This window comes from Echinops telfairi, unplaced genomic scaffold (assembly GCF_000313985.2).
Source record: "Echinops telfairi isolate 266 unplaced genomic scaffold, ASM31398v2 ScPeMD7_2573;HRSCAF=3158, whole genome shotgun sequence".
Classification (NCBI taxonomy): domain Eukaryota; kingdom Metazoa; phylum Chordata; class Mammalia; order Afrosoricida; family Tenrecidae; genus Echinops; species Echinops telfairi.
This window is the reverse complement of record NW_022106471.1, coordinates 3119904-3142832: the sequence shown is the minus strand read 5'-3', so window position 1 is coordinate 3142832 and position 22929 is coordinate 3119904. Positions and strand designations below refer to the sequence as shown.

Genomic DNA, 22929 nt, shown 5'->3' with positions numbered 1-22929 from the left:
TTCTGTTGTTCTCCCTCGCAAGTGGCTTTTCTGCCTTTAGTCCCAAGGCGGCAGCTAAACCTCAAGATACTACATGTAAGGAGGATGAACGTAGAACGGCTACAGGGAAAGCCACCTGCCGTTGGGCCTCATCATTTTATCAGGAAGGCTGTAATCTTCCCAGCACTGTGTCCGTGGCTACCCCTAGCTACGTGTTTTTCCAAAACCAAACTCAACTGCTGTGGAGTGGATTCTGACTCATAGCAGTCCTATTGGACAGGGTAGAGCTGCCCCTGTCAGGTTCCGAAACTAGCTCTGTGTGGAAGTAGAAAGCCCTGTCCTTCTCCTATGGAGAAGCTTGTGGTTTCAAACTGCGGACCTTGAAGTTAGCAGACCAATATACAACCTCTACACCACCATAGTTCATCACGGGAGAGTTTAAAGATTTGAATATTTTTAACTGATCCTGTTTCCTTAAATATGGGTTGGAGTCATATTAATACAGAAGAAGAAATGAATGGAGATTGATTAAGCAATCAACAGCGTCTTACATGGAGAATTAATATCCTCAAAATCTAGGTGTCGTCTAAGTCAGGCGTTGAAGACTCAGGCAGGTGGTGAAGGGTAAAGTGGGTGCAATAGAAGAATATAGGGTGTACTGGTGGCAAGGTGGTGGGTGAAAAGACCTTGCAAAGTAGACACCGAGGAAGCACTCCAGGCAGTTTGTGACCGATTGGCTTCCAGTGTGCAATGCTGGTCTAAACCAAGGGTATTGAAAATTCCATATCAAAAGAAATTTATTAGTTTACTAAAACGGTTTACAAATTATACTTCATTTAGCTAGTGATTTTTTTTTTACTACACTTGATGCCTAGCCCTCTAAGTACCAACATTTTTGAAATTTTAACTGTTTTTCTCTTATGTATTTTGGAGAATCTCAGGCCTGTAGATAAAGAATTGAAAGAGTAGTACAATGAACACCTGCAAACCAAAGTCCAGAATCAAAGTGACGGGATGGGACAGGGAAGAAGTGTCCCTGTGGGTCTCTGAGACTGTTGTTTACAGGGGAGAAAGCCTCATCTTTCTCCTGCAGTGGTGGTCTCAAATGCTGACCACTAGACCACCAGGGCTTCCCAGTGAGTGCCTGTGTATCCATACATTTGCTTAGCCACATTTTCCTTCTCTGTAGAATTTTAATTATATGTTTCTTGAACGTATCTGAAGCTACATGGTATGCATTATGCCACTTCATCTAGAAATGTATCAAATTTATCATCGAAGAACATTTCTGTACACTGCTGTCCCACCCAAGATAGTTTAACTGTACAGTGAAATTTAATATTCCTTATCTAATTGTATATGACATTTCATAGAATTTTCTTTTTAAATTTAAGGATCTCATCAGGTACTATATACCATTTCATTGAGAGTGGCTCCCTGTCTTTTGGAATGCTTTTAAGAGTTAAGGCAGACATTTCATAGTCTGTCCCATAATTTCTGTCATTGTTTCCACATAATTAAATTCAAGTGAAGCATTTGTGGCAAGACTGACATAGATGATGCAAACTGAGAGCATCCTGTAGGAGGCTCATCCATCAGTGTGTTCTGCTATTTTGTATTCCACAAGTATGGTGGCTGCCAGTTTTGACCAAGTGAAGATACCATTTCCTTTGCGAATAAGTTGTGGAGTGCTGCTTTGAGTCTTCTGAATATTCTGCTTCCCACAACCTGCTTCCCACGTTCAACTAAAAGTTAACGTTCATTGATCCTTTGCTGAGTCGTTTATGATATTTGTAGTCACAACCCAAATTAACACTGTCACTCCCATCGAGTTGATTCTGACTCATTGTGACCTTATAGGACAGAATAAAACTACCCCTGTGGGTTTCTGAAACTATAAATCTTTACCAGAGTAGAAAGCGTCATCTTCCTCCTGGGGAGCGATTGGTGGGCTCTAACTAGTGACCTTGTGGTTAGCAGCCCACTACGCCACCAAGGAGGTGTCACTATAAATCATGATAGTGATTTTCTAGTTAGTGATTTTGTAATTCTATAGTTTCTTCTACATTATTGGGCACATTTCTATGAAGAAAAGCTTCTCCTCGCACCCACCCCGTCTTATGCTCTATATGAATTTATGGATGCATTAAAGTTGATTATCACTATTATATGATGCCCAAGAAGGAGCCCTGGTGGCATAGTTGTTATGTGTTGGGCTGCCAACTGCAAGGTCAGCAGTTCAAAACCACAGCCACTCTGGAGAAAGAGGCTTTCTACTCTCCTAAAGAGTGACAGTGTCAGAAGGCCACAGGGGCAGTTCTGCCCTGTCTTATGAGGTCACTATGAGTCAGAATTGACTTGATGGCAGTGAGTTTGGTTTGGGTTTATGATTCCCAAATTGTTCCTCATTTGGCCCGTGGGAGCCTTTTCAGGCTGAGGCCTCTGTTCCTTTGACATGTTTTCGAGCATTTCTTTATTTTCTGGCATACCAAGATTGTTCTGGCTCACTTACTCTTCCTGCCCGACCTAGAATTAGCCATTTCTCCAAAGAGCTCCATTGGTTTTAGTGGGGCATGGTACCTAGAAGCTGAGAGCTGAGCTTTGGATGTGTTTATTGCTAATGGGGTCTTAATTGCCTCTAGGCTCTTTCAGAAGATAGAGCTAGGGACTAGGCATTTTTCTTTAATGACTTTATAGTGACACTTCCATTTCTAGTCTTAAACACCAGTGCCTTCAATAGCTTTTGAAAGCTTGCCATTCTTAAAGGTGAGAAATTTTAGGTGAAATTGAGCATCCCTGCATTTGTTGAAGTACTATTTGAATATATATTTGGTTGTGAATTGTCATTTTTCCCCCTGGGGAGGAAAAGGGAATTATATTACATCATTTTTTATTGGAATTATGTTACATTTATGCACTAATTTAGTACATAAATTAGTTGAAATCTTTTTGATGTTAAGTCTTCAATGCCCAGGAACATACGGGTTTTGAATCAGGCAGAATTTCTCACTATAAGTTTGTAGTGAATTTGTTTGGTTTCTTTATGCAGGAATGTTTACTTTTGTTCCTCGGTTACCCACTGTCATTGACTCACAGTCACCCTAGGAGTCGGTTTTTGAGGGTGCCAAACTTTACAGGGGCAGATAGCCCCATTTTTCTCCTAAGAAACGGCTAGTGGGTCTGAACAACCGACCTTGTGGTTAGCCCTACCAGACCTTGGATTTGCTAAGGAGCTGATTATAGAATTTTTCCTCTAATATCAATACATTGGAGTAAATTAGTGGCTTTTTACAATATCAAACCATCTTTATTTTCCTGGAATAAATCTAACTTGGTCATGATTATTTTTTAAAGTTATTTACAATATTTACATTAATGTTCACAGTTGAAATCAATTTAATTTTTAAATACTTTCTGGAAAAATTTATGTAGCATTGGGATTGTTTAGTCTTTGAAGGTTTGATTTAATTTTCCTGTGGAAATGGACCTGATGCTTTTATTTATTTATTTTTTGGCACAACTCTTTGATAACTTTCTCTATTTTTTTTAAATTATTGAGTTTGGTCAATTCAGGTTTCTCTATTTGTGTCAATTTTGGTGGATATAGAAATTATTCATTTTAATATTCAAATTCATACAATTGTGCACTGTAGTCTCGAGATTATTTTGAACTTTTTATTACAAGATAACATAACATTTAAGCCAGCTGCTTGCACTAAAGCACTCAACTTGCTCCGTGGGTTGGGAAGGCCATCACTGTTCCATGGCCTGGCTCCTGGTTCTACTGCTGCTCCTCTGACGGTGTAGCTGTCATCTGGATCCAGGAAGTTCTCTGTGCAAGGACCTCGGGTCCAGAGGACAAACTTCCCTCCTGACTCTTGCTTGTTATTGTGATCCCTCCTCTTGCTTCTCAGAGGGCTCGTTTTATACACAACAGGATGGCAATCCAGGGAATCCTAGTTGAAATTACAGGTGAATCCTATCACTAGCTTCCCCCACCTTCTTACCAGACCCATGCAGGTCGTTTGGTGGGAGGTAGAGACTTACGTTAGAAAAGTCACATGACATAATTCACTGCCCCCGTAGTTTACTTGCTGTTTAAAGAGATGGTTTAAAAGGGATATTATAACTAAATGTCTGAATGGTATTAATTTCAGGAACTCTTTAAAGCCGTCTTTCAGTATCCTGAAGCTGCACAGCTTGAAATGAAGTTACCCTGCTATGGAATCATGTATTTACCAGAGGTCACATTATGAAACCCGTGAGAGCCAGAACACGATGGACTACCTTTTTTCCCTGGCTCTCACAAATTTTACACCTTTGACGTTGTGTTGTCTTACCACTTTGTGTGTTTATTTTCTAACTTTATATTGTAGTTTGGTTCACAGAACAAATTCATTTTCTATTCAATGATGTATACAATTATATTTCACGAGTCACTCAAATCACTGCCACCAAGTTAATGTTGACTCATAGTGACCCTGTAGGGCAGGGTAAAACTACCTTTGTGGGTAAGACTGTAACTCTTCCATAGAGTGGCTAGTGGTTTGAGCTGTTGAGCTTGAAGTTAGTAGCCCAAGGAGTAACCATTAAACCACCAAGGTAATGGCTCTTTTTTCATGACATGAGTTATAATCCATTTAGTGCAACAGTATTTTTCTCACTTCCTCTCTAGATCTCCATTTTCATTTATGATTTATTATTCTCCTTCATGCCTTTTGAGCTTTATTTCTGGGCTAGTTGATTGTATTAAGTACATTGGTTTTATTTATTTTATAGGTATGTATGTCTATTGTTTGGCTAAAAGTTGATCTCTGAGATGAGGTTCAGTACCAGGCTTGATAAGTAATCCAGGGCCACCCTCTTGAGGGCTCTACCAGTCTTTATCGGATCAGTAAGTCTGCTCTCTTCTATGATTTTTGTTTGTTTGTTTCACTCTCTCCACAGCCTCTTTTATCTCATTCAGAGCCTGCTGTAGTGGCAGCCTGGCACCATCCAGTTCTGGTCTCAAGGTAATGGAAGCTATGGCTCAAGTGGTCCCTTATTTCTTTGGACCAGCTGTTTCCTTGAGTCTTTGATTTTCTTCACTGTTTTCCCCCCTTCTGGATGAGGAGGGAGCATCTTAGAGGGCTACTCTAGCTTTTAAGATGCCAGTAGCGATGGAAGACAGTGTTTTTGTGTGTTATATCAGTTGACCTAGATGTCCCAAGACTGAGCCCAAGTCTAGAAACTCATTACCACAAGGTGTTTGGTTTTGACTAAGACATTTTCAAAACTCTGCCCTCCTGTATGCTTTACCACTTTGCTATGTGTCTACTAGTGGAAATGAGGAGTTTTCCTTCTCTGACAGGTTTCTACCTTACATGGGTTCCAGCTGTCAAAAGATATTGTCTTACCTAACTGGTCTTTCTTCTTGCTAGTCTCAGTGACACCTACTTCAAAGAAAGACTGAGCTAGGAAAAGTCCTTCATGACTTATTGCAAAAATATATTTTAAAAAAGAAATGTACTAGTGCAGAGACCATCTTTGTATATCATGCCTTGATATTAGACAAGTTATTGCCCCGCTGATTAGAAAATTGATTTTCATTATTGAATTTATGGTGCGATCTTAAAGTACTCAAAGTACTCAAGTTAGAACTAGATCCTTCTTACTGCTAGCCACAGAATAATTTACATTTCTTAAAATTACTTCTGAATGATACATGTAGGTATAGCATCCTATATGAATATTTTTCTCACTTTTCATGCTTATTAGTAAGTGATGGATTTGTAGCATTCCTTATTTGAATAAAACACCATGTGAATACTATGCCTACACCTATGACATGAACAGTACACTCAGAAACATAAGGCATGCAGTGGCTCTGCTGTCGGCAAAGCATTGAACATGTGCCATGTGTGCTACAAGACCTAAATTCGCTGGGCCTCAGCTTCCAAATTTTAAAAATGTGAATGACAGCTATGACAACATAATGAATCTCAAAGTGATAAAGTGAGCTATCACATAACCGTTGTTGCTTTTGTCCCACTTAGGAAAAGGTGCATTAAGGAGCAGGATATGGAAACCGCTAAATCCCTGTCCTGTCTCTTCCTATAGTTAGAAGATTATTAGGTTATAATTACTTTCTGAGCTAGCTACTGTGCCTATTATACATATATAACATATATTAATATAGGGTGATGTATTAACATTTTAGTAGATATGTTATGCATATTATATATAAAGGATTATATTTAAATATTAGAAAATGTTCTAAAAGCTAAATATTATATGATAGAAAATTCATTTATGTGGACATTTTCTTGTTGCGATGCTTGATGTTACTGTAGTGTGTAGTTGCAGCTTAAATGTTGAACTGCAATCTTTTTTTTCTTTGAGTACCAGGAAGCCCTGGTGGTACACCAGTTAAGGACTGGCGGTCAAACTTGCTCAGGGTTATCTCAGAAGATAGGACTGGTGATCTCCTTCCAAAAGGTCACAATCGTGAGAGTCCTATGCAGCTGTTCAATTGAAACTATCAGTGTCATCTAAAGAAACAAAACCATCGGCACTCATATATATATAAGAAAGAGCTTTGTATCTAGAAGCATCCCAGCCTTGACTAAGTCCAGTCCATTGGTTGATTCCAGCAGGAGCCCTTTCCAGACTTGCATAGCTTCAGGCCAGTGATACAGGAAGGTGCAGTGGGATGCAGGGAAGTCATAGGCTGGTGGATGCAGAATGGTGTGAATCCAAGATTGGTGGGAAGACAGCAGATTGACCGCTCCCAGAGTGGGCAGCCTGCATGTCTCCAGAGGTAGAAGGAAGAGCGAGGGAGGAGGAAAGCAAAGGGCCAGAGGGAGAGTTCTCACTATCACTTTGATAAAGAGACCACACCCACAAGGAGATATCCTTAGGCTGCAGCATCATTGATAGGTTGTCCTCCATCCCTACACTTTCATAGTTTCAAGGTGAGATAAACCCAAGGGGTAGCTGATTATAAGGATCTACATATAACCTCCTCCATGGGGGATGGACAACAGAAAAGTGGGTGAGGGAGACATTGGACAGTGTAAGATATGACAAAATAATTTTTAAATCATCAAGGGTACATGAAGGAGAGAGGAGCAGGGAGGAAGGGGAAAAAATGAGCTGATACCAAGGGCTCAAGTAGACAGCAAATGTTTTGAGAATGATGACGGCAATAAATGTACAAATTTGCTTGACATACAATGGATGGATGTATGGATTGTGATGAGTTGGACAAGCCTCCAATAAAATGATTATAAAAAAACCAAACACCTATTTGCCACACCTTTTTTCCTCGTGAGATAGTGAGAGCATGCATGCAAGCTAGCTGATTCCTGGCATTTTCACAGTTTTGAAGGTTTTTGTTGAAATGATGGGTTTAATTGAATCTATACATTGTTGTTGCTTGCTTTTTCTGATGATTTTGGACCAGATGTGGATGATACTAAAGTTTAAGTGATAACGTTACCAGTTACTGGGCCAGGTAATGATAGTGTTGAGTAAACTTGGTACTTGAAATGTTGCCATTATGTGTCAGTCACAAATGAGAAAGGCAATCTTAACCATTGTGTCCATCTACTTGTGGGGAATGCTTGATTGGCCTTGTTAGCACTTAAAATACGGTGCTTGAACTTTGATAGGCAGAAATGATTGTGAGTGTGAGAGGAACATTATTGGTTCAAAATAATAAGAAAAAGATACATAAAAAACAAATAGTCATCTTTTCTTCACTGTTAATATTTGCTTTTTACTACTACCCCTTCCCACCTACTTGTTATTTTACCTGCTGAGCGCAAGCACAGGTCTGCTTTACCTGAACAGGGTCACATATATTGGCCTAGCTATCTCTCTTTAAAACTTCTGTCTTGTAACATACTATGTGTGTTTTGGTATTTGAAAATGTTTCTAATAGGTACATGTTATATAGATTTGCCCCTCATTATGAATTTTAGTGATAAGGATCCCCACTAAGGGTGTATCTTGAAGGCAAGCCATTATCTAAGGGTTTGGGATTTATTAGATTCCAAACTTGAGTCTTGGCTTTGTTATTTCTTCTTCTATAACTTTGGGCAGGTTCCTCAAACTCTTAGTTGTTCTATTATGTTAGATAAAGACAGCCATTTCAATAGAGTTGTTGAATAAGTGATATATCTCATATCTAGCCTAATGATTTTAAGAAATTTTTTAAGGAGGTGGCATATTGAAATGTCAATATTTCCCCCTAGGTAACAGACAAGAGAGTGTCCAGAAGGCATGCCGTTCTTGAGGTGGTGGGTGGTCAGCTTCGAATCAAACCGGTAAATACATTAATTAATTTTTATATATCTTACTCTCTTTGGCTTCTGGTTAGACGTGCCCTTTTCTAAGGCAGTGGTACTTGGGAATTCGTGTCACCATAGAACCTTCTCATTCTGGAAGATATAGAATATAGACTAAATAAATGATGTGTTTTCCCAGGGCACTGCTACATGTCTGTGGTTATAACAGGATATTACAAAAACGATTCTATAAAAAGTTCATAATTATTACATGATTGGGGGTGGGATGTAGGGGCCAAAGTATTAAACGATTGAGTGTTAACAAATTTCTGTATTTATGTGGGTAGATTGCATATTTCTAAAATTTAGAACTTGTTGAACTTAGGATTTTAGAAATAATTTTAATTTTAACATTTCTGTTAAGACTGGAACTTAAAATACTTGCTTTCTAGTGTAAGTACTATGTGATTATTCTTTTCCTTTTACATTATCTGTTGTGTAAAAGAATGAAATATATGTACGAATATGAGGACTCATTTGTTTTGGACTAGATGCTGATGGTAAAATTGTTATCCTGCAACCAATTCACTAATGTGTATAGCATTCTTGCCCCCATTAGTATTTCAGTCAGATACGTTGTGTTCAGGTGCTGTGAAGTCTGCTCTGCCTCAGTGGCCCTGTGTACACCAGAATGTAGCTCTGCTTGGTCCTGCTGGGCCAAATTTGTTGTACTGGCTGAGCCCATTGTTGCAGCCACTTTGTCAGTCCATCTTGGTGAGCCTCACAGCAACATACAGACCACCACAGTACAGCAAACTTACATAGAAGTGGTGGAATCCTATGTGTACTAGTTCTTTATTTTGTACTACTTCCTTTGACTGTTCTATGCTGAATCGTTCCTAAATTTGACAAGAATCCTTTTAATTCTAGTGTTGGAAACATTTTTTTAAAAGCTGAATTTATCCCATTTCAACTTATTTTTAAAAAATATTTCAGCCTCGTCTTCTCATTCTGCAAGTACCTTCATGTTTTGAAAATAATATTTGTAGGCAGCACTCCTTTATTTATCTCTGGTTCCTCTCCAGTGGCCGCGTTCTTCTGGGACGAGACCTGGCGATCATACACTCCATGAGCACAGAAACTCTGACCAACTTAATCTGCATCCCTAATATCTAATGTGATGCCCAAACCAAGACTCAAACCAAATTAACTGCCTTTGAGTAGATTCCGACTCATGACGACCCTATAGAACAGGGTCGAGCTGCCCCTGTGGTTTTCTGCCACTAACCGTTTTTGGAGTAGCAAGCCTCATCATTCTCCCTTAGAATGGCTGGTAGTTTTGAATTGCTGACCATGTGGTTAGCAGTGCAACATGTAACTCACTGGGCCACCATGTCTGAATAAATGCGACAGTGAGTACTGTACAAGACATTTTTTTTAGGGTTGATGACAGTTAACGGTCCTGTGTCAACTTGGGTCAGCATGTTGTTCAGCACTTGGACCAGTATTGTGTAATCATCCTCCATTTGGTGATTTGACATGAGCTGCCAGTCCACTGAAAGGGGAGTTTCTTAGGGGTTGTGGTCTGTATCCAAGGCTCACTTTCACTTTCTTCTTTTAAAATCATTTTATTGGGGGCTCATACAACTCTTATCACAATCCATACATACATCAGTTGTATAAAGCACATTTGTACATTCGTTACCCTCATCATTCTCAAAACATTTGCTCTCCACGTAAGCCCCTTGCATCAGCTCCTCATTTTCCCCTCCCTCCCCGCTCCCCCCTCCCTCGTGAACCCTTGATAATTTATAAATTATTATTTTGTCATATCTTATACTCACTTTCTTCTTGATCCAGTCTGCTTATCATTCTCTGACTTTTGGTATTTGGGATGAGCCAGCAGCCTGCCACCTGCTCTGCAGATTTTAGATGTTTTTAACTCCCACAATTACAGAAGCTAGCCACCAGCAGTCTCTACTGCCTGAGCCGCAGATTTGTGAGCGGTAAGCCCCTGTTACAGCCCTCATGAGTCAGGAGAAACCTCCAGTGTGCCACTCACCTATGGATTTTGGACTTACTAGCATGCCACTGACCTATGGATTTTGGATTTGCCAGCCTCCACAATTGTATGAGCCATTTCCCTGAAATAAATCTCTCTGTACATATTTAGCTCTGGTGGCATGGTAGGTTACAAGCTGAGCTGCTAACTGCACAGTCAGCCATTCAAAACCACCAGCCACTTCAAAGGAGAAAGACTAGGCTTTCTATCCTGTCCTACAGGGGCCCTATGAGCCAGCATCAGCTTGATGGCAGTGAGTTTGGTATGTTGGTCTGCTTCACAGGGTTTGCTCCTCTAAGAGAACTCCCATCTAACACAGGGGCATTTTGGAGTGTTGAAAATTACGTAATTTTTCAGTACTCAGTTTCTTAACATCTTTGCAATGAACCAACATGGCGTAAAATAAAGAAGTCTGAAGTTTTGGTTGTTTCGTGTTAAGAAACTGACATTAGAGAAAGAATATCTTTCACTCACTGCCATTGAGTTGATTCAGACTAATAGTAACTCTGTGGGGTAGAACTATCCTGTGGATTTCTGAGGCTAACTGATTATGGGAGTAGGAAACCTCATCATTCTTCCTTAGAATGGTTGGTGGTTTCGAACTGCTGAGCCTGCAGTTAGTAGCCCCATGCCACTATACCACCAGGCCGTGAGAAAGAATATAGAGACATCCAAATTCCTCTTCTGTCTTTTCTGATTAATTTTAAGAACTTCCAGAACTGACATCAGTAAGGAAAGAGCAATTTTTCCAATAACTGGTATTGGCACGATTGGTTATTTGTTCAGGAAAAAAATAAACTAGACCTCTCTCTCGAGCCATGCCCCAAATCAATCTCAGGTAGATTAAATGTAAAAGCTGAAACTGTAAAACTATTGGAAAATAATGTACTAAAAAAACTTTATGAACTTAGGGCAGGAGGGAAGGGTTTTTGAACGACACACAAAAGCAGAAATGCTTTAGGGTTAGAATGGTAGTAAATAATGGTAGTACATAATGGTATAATGTACTTTAAGAACTCAACACATATCTAAGCATGTTAATCAATTGAATTGTGAACAACTGGATTTTTTTCTTTACCCCCTTATTGACTCAGTGCTGAAAAGATGCCATCCTAATGATAAAATTTACATAGCATTACATTTTTATATATGAAAAATACATTTAAGAACCCATAATTTATACTAATGTATGAATATTTTAAAACCTCATTTACATTCTTTTTCATGGTTAATCAAGGACATTTATACTTTAAAGATGAGGATGCTTTTCAAATTGAATAAAGGCATTTAGAGTATTCAGATTTTTTTCCAACTTCTGTGGCTATTCAAATGAGTACTACTAATCTAAAATAAGTAGAGCTACACTAAAGTTTACTTTATTAATGGAAAATTGTTTTTAGTTAGACTTATGCATTATGCGGTGGGTCCATTTCCTGTGTGAGACTTTAGAAATGGTATACCAGTCTTAAACACACCAATGAATCTGGTCTTTTTTGATTCATTTGAAATTTGTTCTACCATTTTTCCCACTCTATCATGTACCTTTTATTATCCCAATCAAAGTAGATTTGGGTGATAGCTGGACACCATATGGTTCTTGTCTCTGGTTCTGTGGTTCATGTGGGTAAGTCTAGTTGGGTTTCAAGTCTTTGGATCATCTCTTAAAGAGGGAGGCTTCTTTAGGGGCACATGAAACCAGCATCAGCAGGGACACCCCAGGTAGCAGAGGTGAATGAATCAAAGGTCGGCAGTTTAGGCTTGTGACTGGAGGCAACAGAATCCATGGTTGACAGGTCAGATGGCAGGCCACTGGCGCTGCCAAGGTCAGCAGGCAGTATGGAAAGCCATCTGCTCAAGTCCCAAAGAACCGAGGTGCAGGATCCAGATCCAGCAAAAAGCAAGTAAGACTTCCAACCGTGTCTGCTGAGGTATAGGAAGTAGGCCACAGCCCCGAGGAAACTTCCCCTCATTTGCATCTGGACTGTGAGCTGAGTAAGGGGGCTGCACTCAGATCAAACCTCACAGCTACTTGGTAGCTCACAGCAGATCCCCGCGTAGAGTTGATTCCATTATGAAGGTTGAAGTTTCTGATCTGTATTTCTACTTTTCTTCTTCTGGAGTACAAACCGACCATCTTGAAAAAAGTAGCAGTGAAATTATGGCAGTTACCAAATTGTTCTCAGGAATGTCTGCCTTTTCTGTACTATTTTGCCTTAAAAAAAAAGACTGTCGTTTTCAGCAGTTCATGAGGAGATGATGTTAGATTTTTTTATATCATTTAATTGAATCCACAGTTTTGTATCAGCGGGAGAAAGTGCATCATAAAAGCAAACTGTTGATGTTCTTTGCAAATGACTCTATCACCAGTGGTTGGTTATATCCTCAGGGGCATCCATAGCTGCCAGTGCTTTTATTTCATTTTAATAAAATATTACTCCTTTTAGTTCTTGGATGATTCAAGTAATAGATTTTAAACTGTATACATAATTCAAAAGATCTTTTTGGGGCTATTGGTACATTAAAGTATACATCTTTGAGTGAATTTTACTCTTTAGAAATTCTTGAGTTACGTTTTTTTCTTCCATGAAATTACATGTATACTTGTAAACTATCTCTAAAATACTATAATAACCTTTCCTTAATTCACTCCTTTTTATAAAGAAATGCTTTCAAAGTTAAAAAAAAAGACTGAAAACAAGGAAGAGCCTTTTTTGGGTATATGTCAATTGTACTTTAATATTTAATGATACTCCAAAAAAAGTCATTGAGAATTGATCTGTGTCTTAGCTCCACTTCTTCAGGAATAATGTGTTCTCGCCTTTGTACCACTTCTAAAGCTACAGTTTATCTGTTTACATTCACATTTATGATCACAGGGACATGTATGTACGAGGCATGCACCAAAAGTATATGTTGTCTTAAACAGGAAGCTTATTCACTTATTTGTTGTGGGTTGGGGTTAGCCAGTCTTTTGTCTGCTCTTGCCTGCTCTTAGAATCAAAATTCAGCTAATCTGACTGGAGGAATCTGGGAGCTTTCCCTCCTTTTTCCTGTCTATGGCAGAGTGAATATTCAGAAAAATCTTTATGTGTCCTTGGAAATGACACGGGAAGGAGTTGGGGAGATTTTAAATTATTGTTTTTTTAAACTTATAGGTTGAATCAAGTTCTCTTATTTCTTATAATTAAAAACTATTTAAACTAGCCAAACCCACACACACAAAATCCCCGTCCCTTATATTTATGCTTCAGTTTGGTGTTTATGCTTTAGGAAAGTTGGCCATGTTTTTTTTTTTGTGAAAGTTGGCCATGTTGCCCAGGTTTAAGGTTCCTGGATGGCACACACAGGTAAGCACTTGGCTGCTAATGGAAAGCTGCCTGTTCAAAGGTACCCGGAGGTGTCTCAGAAGAAAGGACTAGAAGTCTGCTTTCCAAAGGTCACAGTCATGGAAACTGTGGGGCAGCACATAGTGGTCACTGTAAGTCAGAAACAAGTCCACAACAACTGGATTTTGGTTCTGTCTATATTTACAAATACATTAGTGTGCTTACACTATTCTCTCCTGATTTTTAAAATTTTTTTTAATTGTACAGTCGATTATGGCAGGTATATTTAGGTTAAAATGTAATGCCATATCATTAGAACTCCCTTTGGACCCATTTAAATGGTTTTAATATTTTCTACACTCTTTTTGATTAAAATTTGTCCTTGTTTTGTCTCATCATTGTTGTTGGGTGCTTTTGTTTGTTTGTTTGCCTCCTGTTTATGTTTTGTGTGATTTTCTGCATATGAAATCTAGGACAGGTAAATCTATAGAGACAATAACTAGATTGATAATTGTCTAGGGACATTGCAGGGGAGGATGGGGGAAAGGGAGAGTTAGCAACAATGAGTATGAGGATAAAGTCTTCTGAAATTGATTGTGATGATGACTACACAACTCTTAATGTGATTGATACGTGAAGTATGTGACAATGCAATTATTTTAAAAATATGTAATTAAAACCTGAACTCCAAAACTGAAAAGTAAATTAAAAAAGAAAAAGAGAGGTTTCCTTTTGAGGTGATGAACATTTCTCAAAATGGACTGCAGTGAGAGTTGTACATGTCTGTTACTTTACTAAAGATCATTGAATTGTATAATTTTAATGGGTTAATTATAGGGTTTATGGATTATATTCCAATAAAGCTGGGTGGTTGTTATTGGCAAGTGTCTGTTAAGAATATTTTACCACAATAAAGTACCAAATAATTAGCATTATGATTTTATGATACTGATACATTGACATTAGTATTTGCCATAAGGGTAGCATATGGTTAATTTTCACAAATTCTTACTGTTAGCTTGAAAAGAATATGTATATTCTTTATTTATAGATTAGACTGGTCAGTTATTTTCATATATTCTATAGATCTACTTATTTTTGTTTGTTAAATCTAAATTAAAAAAAATTCAATTAAGTTTGTTTTTCCCCCTGACACATTTAGCTCATTCATATTTGTGTAGTCTATATTTCTGATATATTTGAAATTTTTTCTAGTCATTTTACACTTTTAATTTTTGTCCATCATTTCTTTCAAATTCTTTCTCTCTTCCATTTATGCTAAAGAAGGAGCCCTGGTAGCATGGTGGGTTATGAGTTCACTGCTAACCACAGGGTCAGCAGTTTGAAGCCACCAGCCACTCTATGGAAGAAAGAAGAGGCTTTCTACTCATAGGGTCACTATGAGTCAGAATTGATTTGATGGCAGTGAGTTTGGTTTTTTTGGTTTGGGTTATTTTAAAGGTTACCGTTAAGTTTTTAACATGCGTATGCAAAATTTTCTTTTAGCTTCCTCCTGAAAAATATAAGGACTAAGCTATTTGACCTTGATGTTATATGTTATCTTGTTCTTATTTTTAATTTGATCTTCTTTGTTCCCCACAAATTCGTCATTATTAATAGAGCTTCATAGTGTCAATATTTGTGTGTATTTACCACCTACTTACCATTTTCTTGACTCAGTGTTTTGAGTGCCTTCTTAAGCTTATCTTCTTAGTTAATTTTCTTATTTCTGAGCTAGATCATTTAGAAAATTCTCTTGTGAGCATCTTTTGATGAAATGCCCTTTTTTGTTTTCTGAATGTGATTTTCCCCCCATCCTTTCTCCTAAATGACAGTTTAGTCATGAGTAGAATTCTATTTAGGTATTTACTGTTGACAAGTTGAAGATATTTTATCATCTGCAGGCATCTATTTTGCTGTTGCAAAATCAAGGTAACTGTTAGTCTGTTGAAGTCTATGTAAATAATGCATTCTTTTCCTTCTGTGGCTGCTATTAGCTCTTCTCTTGTATTTGTTGTGCTGCATTTTTCATGTAGAATTCTTTCACTTTTTTCTCTCAGAATCTACAGATTTACTTAATCTTAACTGTTTCCATTTGAATATTGACTATTCAAATTTTCTTATGAATAACTGACCTTCCCAATGATATATCTTTTCCTTTAACTCAAATTAGACGTTACCAAGGACAGACTTACCTAACCTGATTTAAGAAGCACATCTCAGGCCTGAAGAGTACCGAAGGGCCATAGTCCCAGGGATTCCACGACTCTATTTGACAAGTGAATCTGTCTTTTTGTGATTTTAAGCTTGTTCAGCATTTCCCTCTTGCTCTCTCTAGGACCTTAATCCTAGATTCTGGATTCTGTCTATCTAGGGTTCTAATGTGATCTCTCGCAGAGCGGCTGGCAGTGTTAGTGGTTCTTCAGTCTCTGGGTGGTCAGAGACTATTGTTTCCAAGCATCTTCAGTTTCTTTAACTCTTCTTTCCTCCCTAGAGGGGGAGATCAGTAGTTTCATTTTAGCTATTTATGAGCTTTTAAGCTGCTACTCATCCATGTAGGATATAGTATATTTTCTTTGTAGCTGTATTATAGCACTTGACCTAGTTGCCCCCTGAGATCATGCACTTGAGCCCCAGGCCCAATGACTCATTCTGAGGATTATTTTTTATGTTTCTTTTTCCTATGTTCAGTGTTTCTCTTAAATAAGATGGAAGAAAGGACCATTTAACCATTTAATTAATAAGTTTGTTTTTCCTTTGATTCTTAGAAAAATAAGAGAGCTAGGATAACCTTTAAGCCTAAATATGTATACTTTATATACTCAATTATAAGCTGACCTGAATATCAGCCAAGGCACCTAATTTTACCACAAATGTGCTGAAAAACTTGGCTTATACACGAGTATATACGGTAAATTGTTTCGCTACAAACATTTTGGATTAGTTTTATTTAGTTGTATTTTTGTCCTAATTATGCATTACTGCCTTATCTTCTCTTTTTAATTTGGTAGATACACACAAATCCATGTTTTTATCAGTCTTCTGGGATGACCCAACTATCACCAATGAAGATGAATATATGGCGTTGGCTGAATTCTGGAGATAGTTTTTCTTTGTTAGTTGACAAATACATTTTTCGTGTTTTTTCTGTACACTCGGAGACAGAATTGGAATGTACTTTAAGGTAAGATTAGATGATGAAATGAGAGTAAGTAACAGCATTTGGAATAAGATTCCTCTGTCTTTTATACCTGCTTTGGTACAAAACAATCTAGGATGAAACTGTATTAGAGATATAGCCACTGTAAGATTCTTTATATGTGTTTATAGGCACATTTGTTTCTAGAAAACATTGATTTTAGAAACTTATTATGCTTCTATCGTGATATCTCCCATATGTGGTATGTTTTACCATTGTGTTTTGACAATACATTTTCCACTTAATAGTATTGAACACACACACACACACAAAACAAACCCCATTGCCATCAAGTTGATTCTTCGTCATAGTGACCTTGTTTTGGAAGACTAGAACTGCGTTGGAAGACTAGTAGGGCTTCTGAGACTGTAAGTCTGTAAGTACGGACAGCTTCAATTTTCCTTCCAGGGAGTGGCTGGCTGGTGGATTTGAGCTGCCACGGCTCTGACTTAAGCTATATTTCCTAACTCCTCTTTCTTATAAAAATGACAGAAAGTGTAAAATAAGGAAATTGAGTAAATGAGCCACTAGAACAAACCTATTGGTAATGATGATTCGTCTGTTAATTCTTTCTCTAGATACATTTTTAAGTTAAAATTTTTCATTTAACCAATTCTGGTAACACTATTATAATTCCTGTGATGGTTGTATAAGACTCCTAGGGATATCTATAAGAATCATCTGAGGATTTTGTTGAACCGTAGATTCTGATTCAATGTATCTGGGATGGAAATGCAAATTCTCAGCAAAGAGTGAAACTGGAATGAACCTTTTAAAGCCCTGCTTCATAATGACCAAAAAGTGGAAACCCAAATGCCCATCAACTGAGTAGATAAACAAAATGAGCTGTAGCCAATACATGGATTAGTAACAACATAAAGGAATAAAGTACCGATACATGCTATAATAGGGAAAAGCCTTGAAAACATGCTAAATGAAAGAAGCTGGACTCTTACCACATGTTGTATAACTATATTTATATAAAATGTCTAAATATGTAAATACATTGAAATAAAAATTAGATTAGTGGTTCCTAGAGGTTAAAGAAAAGAGAATGGAGATTGATTTGCAATGCAAAAATTATTTTTCTTAGGTTTTGAAGGTGTTCTAAAATGAGAAAGTAGTGATGTGTGTATGGATATAGTATAACCCAATGAATTGGATGTAGGGTAAATTTCATGATTATGTCAATTATATATAAATAAAATTGTCCGAGTTCAACAATGAAGGATTTAATGATTCTGTATTATACTACTATATTTGGATACAATTCCAAGTTTTAATGGTTTTATTTAGCAAGTTCTGGCTACACTATTATAACTCTTGCAATAGTTGGTTTGTTATAGAAGTACTTGAAGAAAACAACTTTTAAAACATCTATATCGCACTGACAATGTTAGATATTTCACGTATAATAGAATAATATGTACTTTGACCTCTTTGGAATAAGTAAGTATAATTTTGTTTTGGGGTTGGATTTTATGCTGTTACATAGAGAGTATGTGTGTATCAGTTTGAATTCAAGATATAAAATAGGCTGGAAAGGGCATTGAGATTGTTGCTTAATTTCTAATGCTATAAATTGTGAAAAGCCATTGTATTACTCTTGAATATTTCTCAAATTTTTTGACTCATTTTTTTTCTTTTGAGAAAAAATTTGATTTGGAAGGATATTTACATTATATATGAGGGGTGTAGGCCTGGATAGTGTGATGAGAGTGAGATCTCATAGATAGGAGGAGTCCCACATTTCAGTAGTCTATGTCCCCAATGCCTAACATTATTTATTCAAATTAGACATTTTGATTGCACATAGTAATTTAATGTTTACAATTTACCTTCTTTTAGCAGAAATCTGCTATTGCCGTTCAAGTCTGTTTTGTATGTTGTTGTTGTTGTTGTTGTTGTGAGGTGCTGTCAAGTCGTTTTTGCCTGTGTGTGTTTAACAGAATGAAACACTGCTCGGCCTTGCACCTTCCGCACAGCGGTTTCATGTGTGAGCCCGTTGCTGCAGCCATTGTGCCCATCCCCCTTGTTGAAGGTCTTCATTCGCCCCACCCTTCCACTTTACCAAGCGTGATGCCCTTTGCCAAGGAGTGATCTCTCCTGATAACATGCCCTTTCTTCTAAGGAGCATTCTGGCTATACTTCTTCCAAACAGATTTGTTTGTTATTTCTTTGTATAAGAAATGCTAACACAAACTTTCAATTAGATTATTTTCAGCTGAAAATATTTTTTAAATCTTATATTTCCAAATTAAAAAAATTTTTACCCTTATTGAAAAAGAATTTACCTACAGTAAAATAAACTTCCAATTCAATGCACTTTGAAACATATGAGGGGACTTCAAAATGTGTGTGGATTAAAGATAATGGGTTTTTCCCATGAACTTTTAAATTTACCTTTATATATAGTCATGAGACTGCCATTACAATGAGAAAAACACATTTTCATTTCTCCCAAAAGTTCCCTTATGCCTCTGTAGTCAGTCTCCTAACTCCTCTCCTAGTCTGTGGCAAACACTGATTTGATTCTGTATATATCATGGGACTGCTTCAAAATGTCTTATCAATGGGATCATATAATGTGCATCCTTCAGTAGTCTGTCTCTTTTGCTTAAGAGCATCATCCATGCGGTAGTTCCATCCATTGACAGTAGTTCATTCCATTTCATTACTGAATAATATTTCATCTACATGTTCAGATTTCCCAAAAGATACAGTTTTTGGATCATCAACATGAGGAATATATGAGAACTAATAATCCAATAACTTTTGACACTTTTGCTGTACTTCACAGTAATTAATTCTGTTAGTGTTAATTAGTAATGATTACTGATGCCAGTTTGCTCCACATGTGACCTTGAAGCTCCCCTACAAACAGGTAGCTTCCAGTATGACTATAAGATTAGGCAAATGTCACAGGGGCGGGGCTGGTCAAGATCACAGTAGCAGCTCTGTGCGAGCTTCCCCACACTCAGGATTTTCTGTTTTCCAGTAGCCCAATGAGTTTAGTTTATACTCCTGCAGTTTATGTGGTTTTTTTTCCCCCATAAGATACTGGGTGGTGATCTTAACTTTTGTGAAGTAGCTGAACAAATATTGAGTAAGTAAATCGCTCTTAAATCTTTGGTGAGAGATGGTAGCCACCTATCTCATCACAGCTAGAGTTTGTAAGCATATGATTTGAAAAGTTTAATGCATTTTATGGGGATACAGTGAGCAGAAGTTGAACATATTCTAGTCCCAGAAAGCCCTACTCTAGTCTTTCACTTTGCCAACTTGGAGAAAAGGAGCACAGCTCACCAGTCACTGGGAGCTGTTACAGTGGCATGGTCAGGCAGCAAAAACATTTAAAATACAAGTTAAATGATTAATGAAAGAATCTTTATTTTACAGAAACAGTCAAATGCTTGATGAAGGAGAGATATTGGATGAAACATCAAACCCCCCTTCACTGGATTTACCTAAGAAAACTAGTACCCCACGGCTGGAAGAGAGCACCGAAATAGCCAGTATCCCAACTATGACTACAAATAGTGTGGTGAGAAATTTAAGATCTCATCCATTGATAGCATGTTCCTTAAGTTACTTTGAGGAGAGAAGACACAACCAAAGTTAGACATAGTATCATGCAAATAGCTAGCATTAACTTGCATTTTCTTAAGTAAAACCCACTGCCAGCGGCCCTCTAGGATAGAGTAGAACTGCTCTCCTGAGTTTCCAAGACGTTCAGGCTTGACAGGAGCTGATAGTTTCCTCTTTCTTCCACAGAGTGGCTGGTGAGTTTGAACTGCTAACCTTGGGGTTTGCATCTCAACACTCAACCTACTGTGCCATCAGAGCTCTCTTCTTAAGTAAAGCTCTAGAGAATATCATACTTGTTTATACTTTAGTTAATAGAGTTGATATATTTGTTTCTTTAATAAATTTAATCCAATCCACCTTGCAGTTGGATTTTTTCATGGTAATTTTGTGTAAAGGAAATGAGTTTTGAAATCTGTTAATGATAATTGACTATTTTTAGTAATTTACATGTAGGTGCCTTTTTAGTCTGTTGTAGAGAAATGTGGAGACTTTAATCAGCAGCTGTCAAATCTTACCCAAAGGAAAAGAATCCTTCCAGCTTGGATGTTAGCAGATGGTCTAAGTGATCAAAGCCTTTCAGCACCAGTCATCAGTGCAGGTAAGGCTTTGTTTCTGCTGGTGCTATGAATTTCAAGAAAACATTAGACAAAACTTGCAAGTTTTTCCGAACAAATGGAGATAGTCATTGGGTAACTGCATAATTTAGTCTAAGATGATTTTAGATGTGTTCATGAAATTAATTTTTTTAAACACAATCTATTTTAGGATATCCAGGAGCTCTGGTGGCATCATAGTGGATTATGTGTTAGGCTGCTAATTGTAAAGTCAGTTGTTCAAACCTGCCATCCACTTAAAGAAAGACGAGGTTGTCTGCTTCCATAAAGATTTACAGCCTCACAGACCCTACATAGGGTCATTGTGGGTTGGATTTGGCTTGATGGGAGTGAGTGGATAATAAATTACCACGAAGTGGGTGATTGAAAACAACAGAGATTTATTTTCCCACACTTTGGAGGCCAGACGTCTCTTGGGCCTTTTTCCCTGTGCACACTAGAGGAAAGGATCTTTTCTTGTCTCTTCTGTTGTGGTGGTTCTTGGCAGGCCATGGGATTCCTAGGCTTATCACGGCTTCATTCCAGTCCATGCCCCCATTCCACATGGTCTTCTTTCCTGGGTGTATCTCTGTGTGTCCCCTAGCCTTACGAGGATATCAGCAGCTGGTTTCTGGGCCCATTCTAATCCAGTATGACTGCATTTTCACTAATTACTTTCGCAAAGTCTCTATTTCCAAATAAGGTCATATTTTGAAGTTCCAAGTAGACTTAATATAAATTACTAAAGTCTGCAGTGACAGACCCATGGTATTAATACCTATTTTCTAACAAAATATGTTAGTGTCATATTTAAGTTGAAAGGCCACCAGCACAATAAAAGTTTTAAAAAACAATTAAATAACAGGTATGAGGCACACAATGTTATGTGCTGGGGCATTCAAAGAAGATTTGGTCTCCGCCCTACCATAGCTTACAATGATTTATGTCTCCTATAAAGAATCCCATTGTTTCAGGATTTTTAAAATGTTAGCTACTCCAGCTTTTTTAGGCAACATATTACCTATTTATTCCTCATTTACTGACATGATTAAGTTCCAAAGACCAAGTTGTTATGGGAAAATTGGCAGTAAGTGAAAATGGGAGAATGACCACATCAGATCACAAAATGAAAGGTGATTACATCATTACATAGCTGCCAAATTACATCAAGACATAACTGTCAAATTACATTATTACATAACTGCCAAGCCACCGAGAATCATGGCCCAGCCAAGTCGACGCATAATCTTAAGCATTACAGTCAGTGTAACATCTAACATTTTGACTTGGCGTTTAATAGCCGTACATGTAAAAAACAGTTGAGTAGTAGATATTTTACGGTTGCAGTAAATGCAAATGTCAGATAACAAGGTAGTTGATAAGTGAGGAGCAGGTATAATAGAAACGAACTTAAGCTAGTTTAATGAAAGCAGAATTATTGAGCTTCAAAGGGGCTAAGCAATGGACTGCTAACCACAAGATTGGTGGTTCAAACCCATGAGCTACTCCTTGGGATAAAGATGAGGCTATCTGCTCCAGTAAAGATTTACAGCCTCACAAGTGTATAGGGTCACTTTGAGTCAGAATTGACCCAAAGGCAGCGAGTTTGGATTCATTTGGGGGTTTGTGAGCTTCATGAGAGTGACTCTCCAATCCGCCTCACTGTATTCAGTATGATCAGGTCTTAGAGGAAATGGAGCTATCAGGGAGTCCCTCCCTGTTCCCGTCTCTGGATATGGCTTCATTTCTCTCCTGAAAAAGTTGCTGGTTTCTCCTTACCGATGACTGTACAGGTGGTTTTGGCTTGCCTCATTTTGGAGACCAGTGCAACTACTTGAGTTGAGCCATTGTCTCAATTCTCAGTTTGCAGATAATGGAGACTACTTGGCTTAATGTGAGCTAGGTACCACCA

General features: G+C 37.8%; 1 protein-coding gene across 1 annotated transcript in view; it reads left to right on the top strand.

The window, feature by feature from the left end:
• The window catches only part of APLF (aprataxin and PNKP like factor), a 95635-nt gene that overhangs the window by 11035 nt on the left and 61671 nt on the right, over positions 1 to 22929 (top strand). Inside the window, exons 2-6 of the mRNA XM_045294089.1 lie at positions 8217 to 8288; positions 16649 to 16821; positions 20236 to 20380; positions 20890 to 21022; positions 21622 to 21701. Of these exons, the coding sequence (XP_045150024.1) occupies positions 8217 to 8288; positions 16649 to 16821; positions 20236 to 20380; positions 20890 to 21022; positions 21622 to 21701 (603 nt within the window). The remainder of the gene's footprint in view (positions 1 to 8216; positions 8289 to 16648; positions 16822 to 20235; positions 20381 to 20889; positions 21023 to 21621; positions 21702 to 22929) is intronic.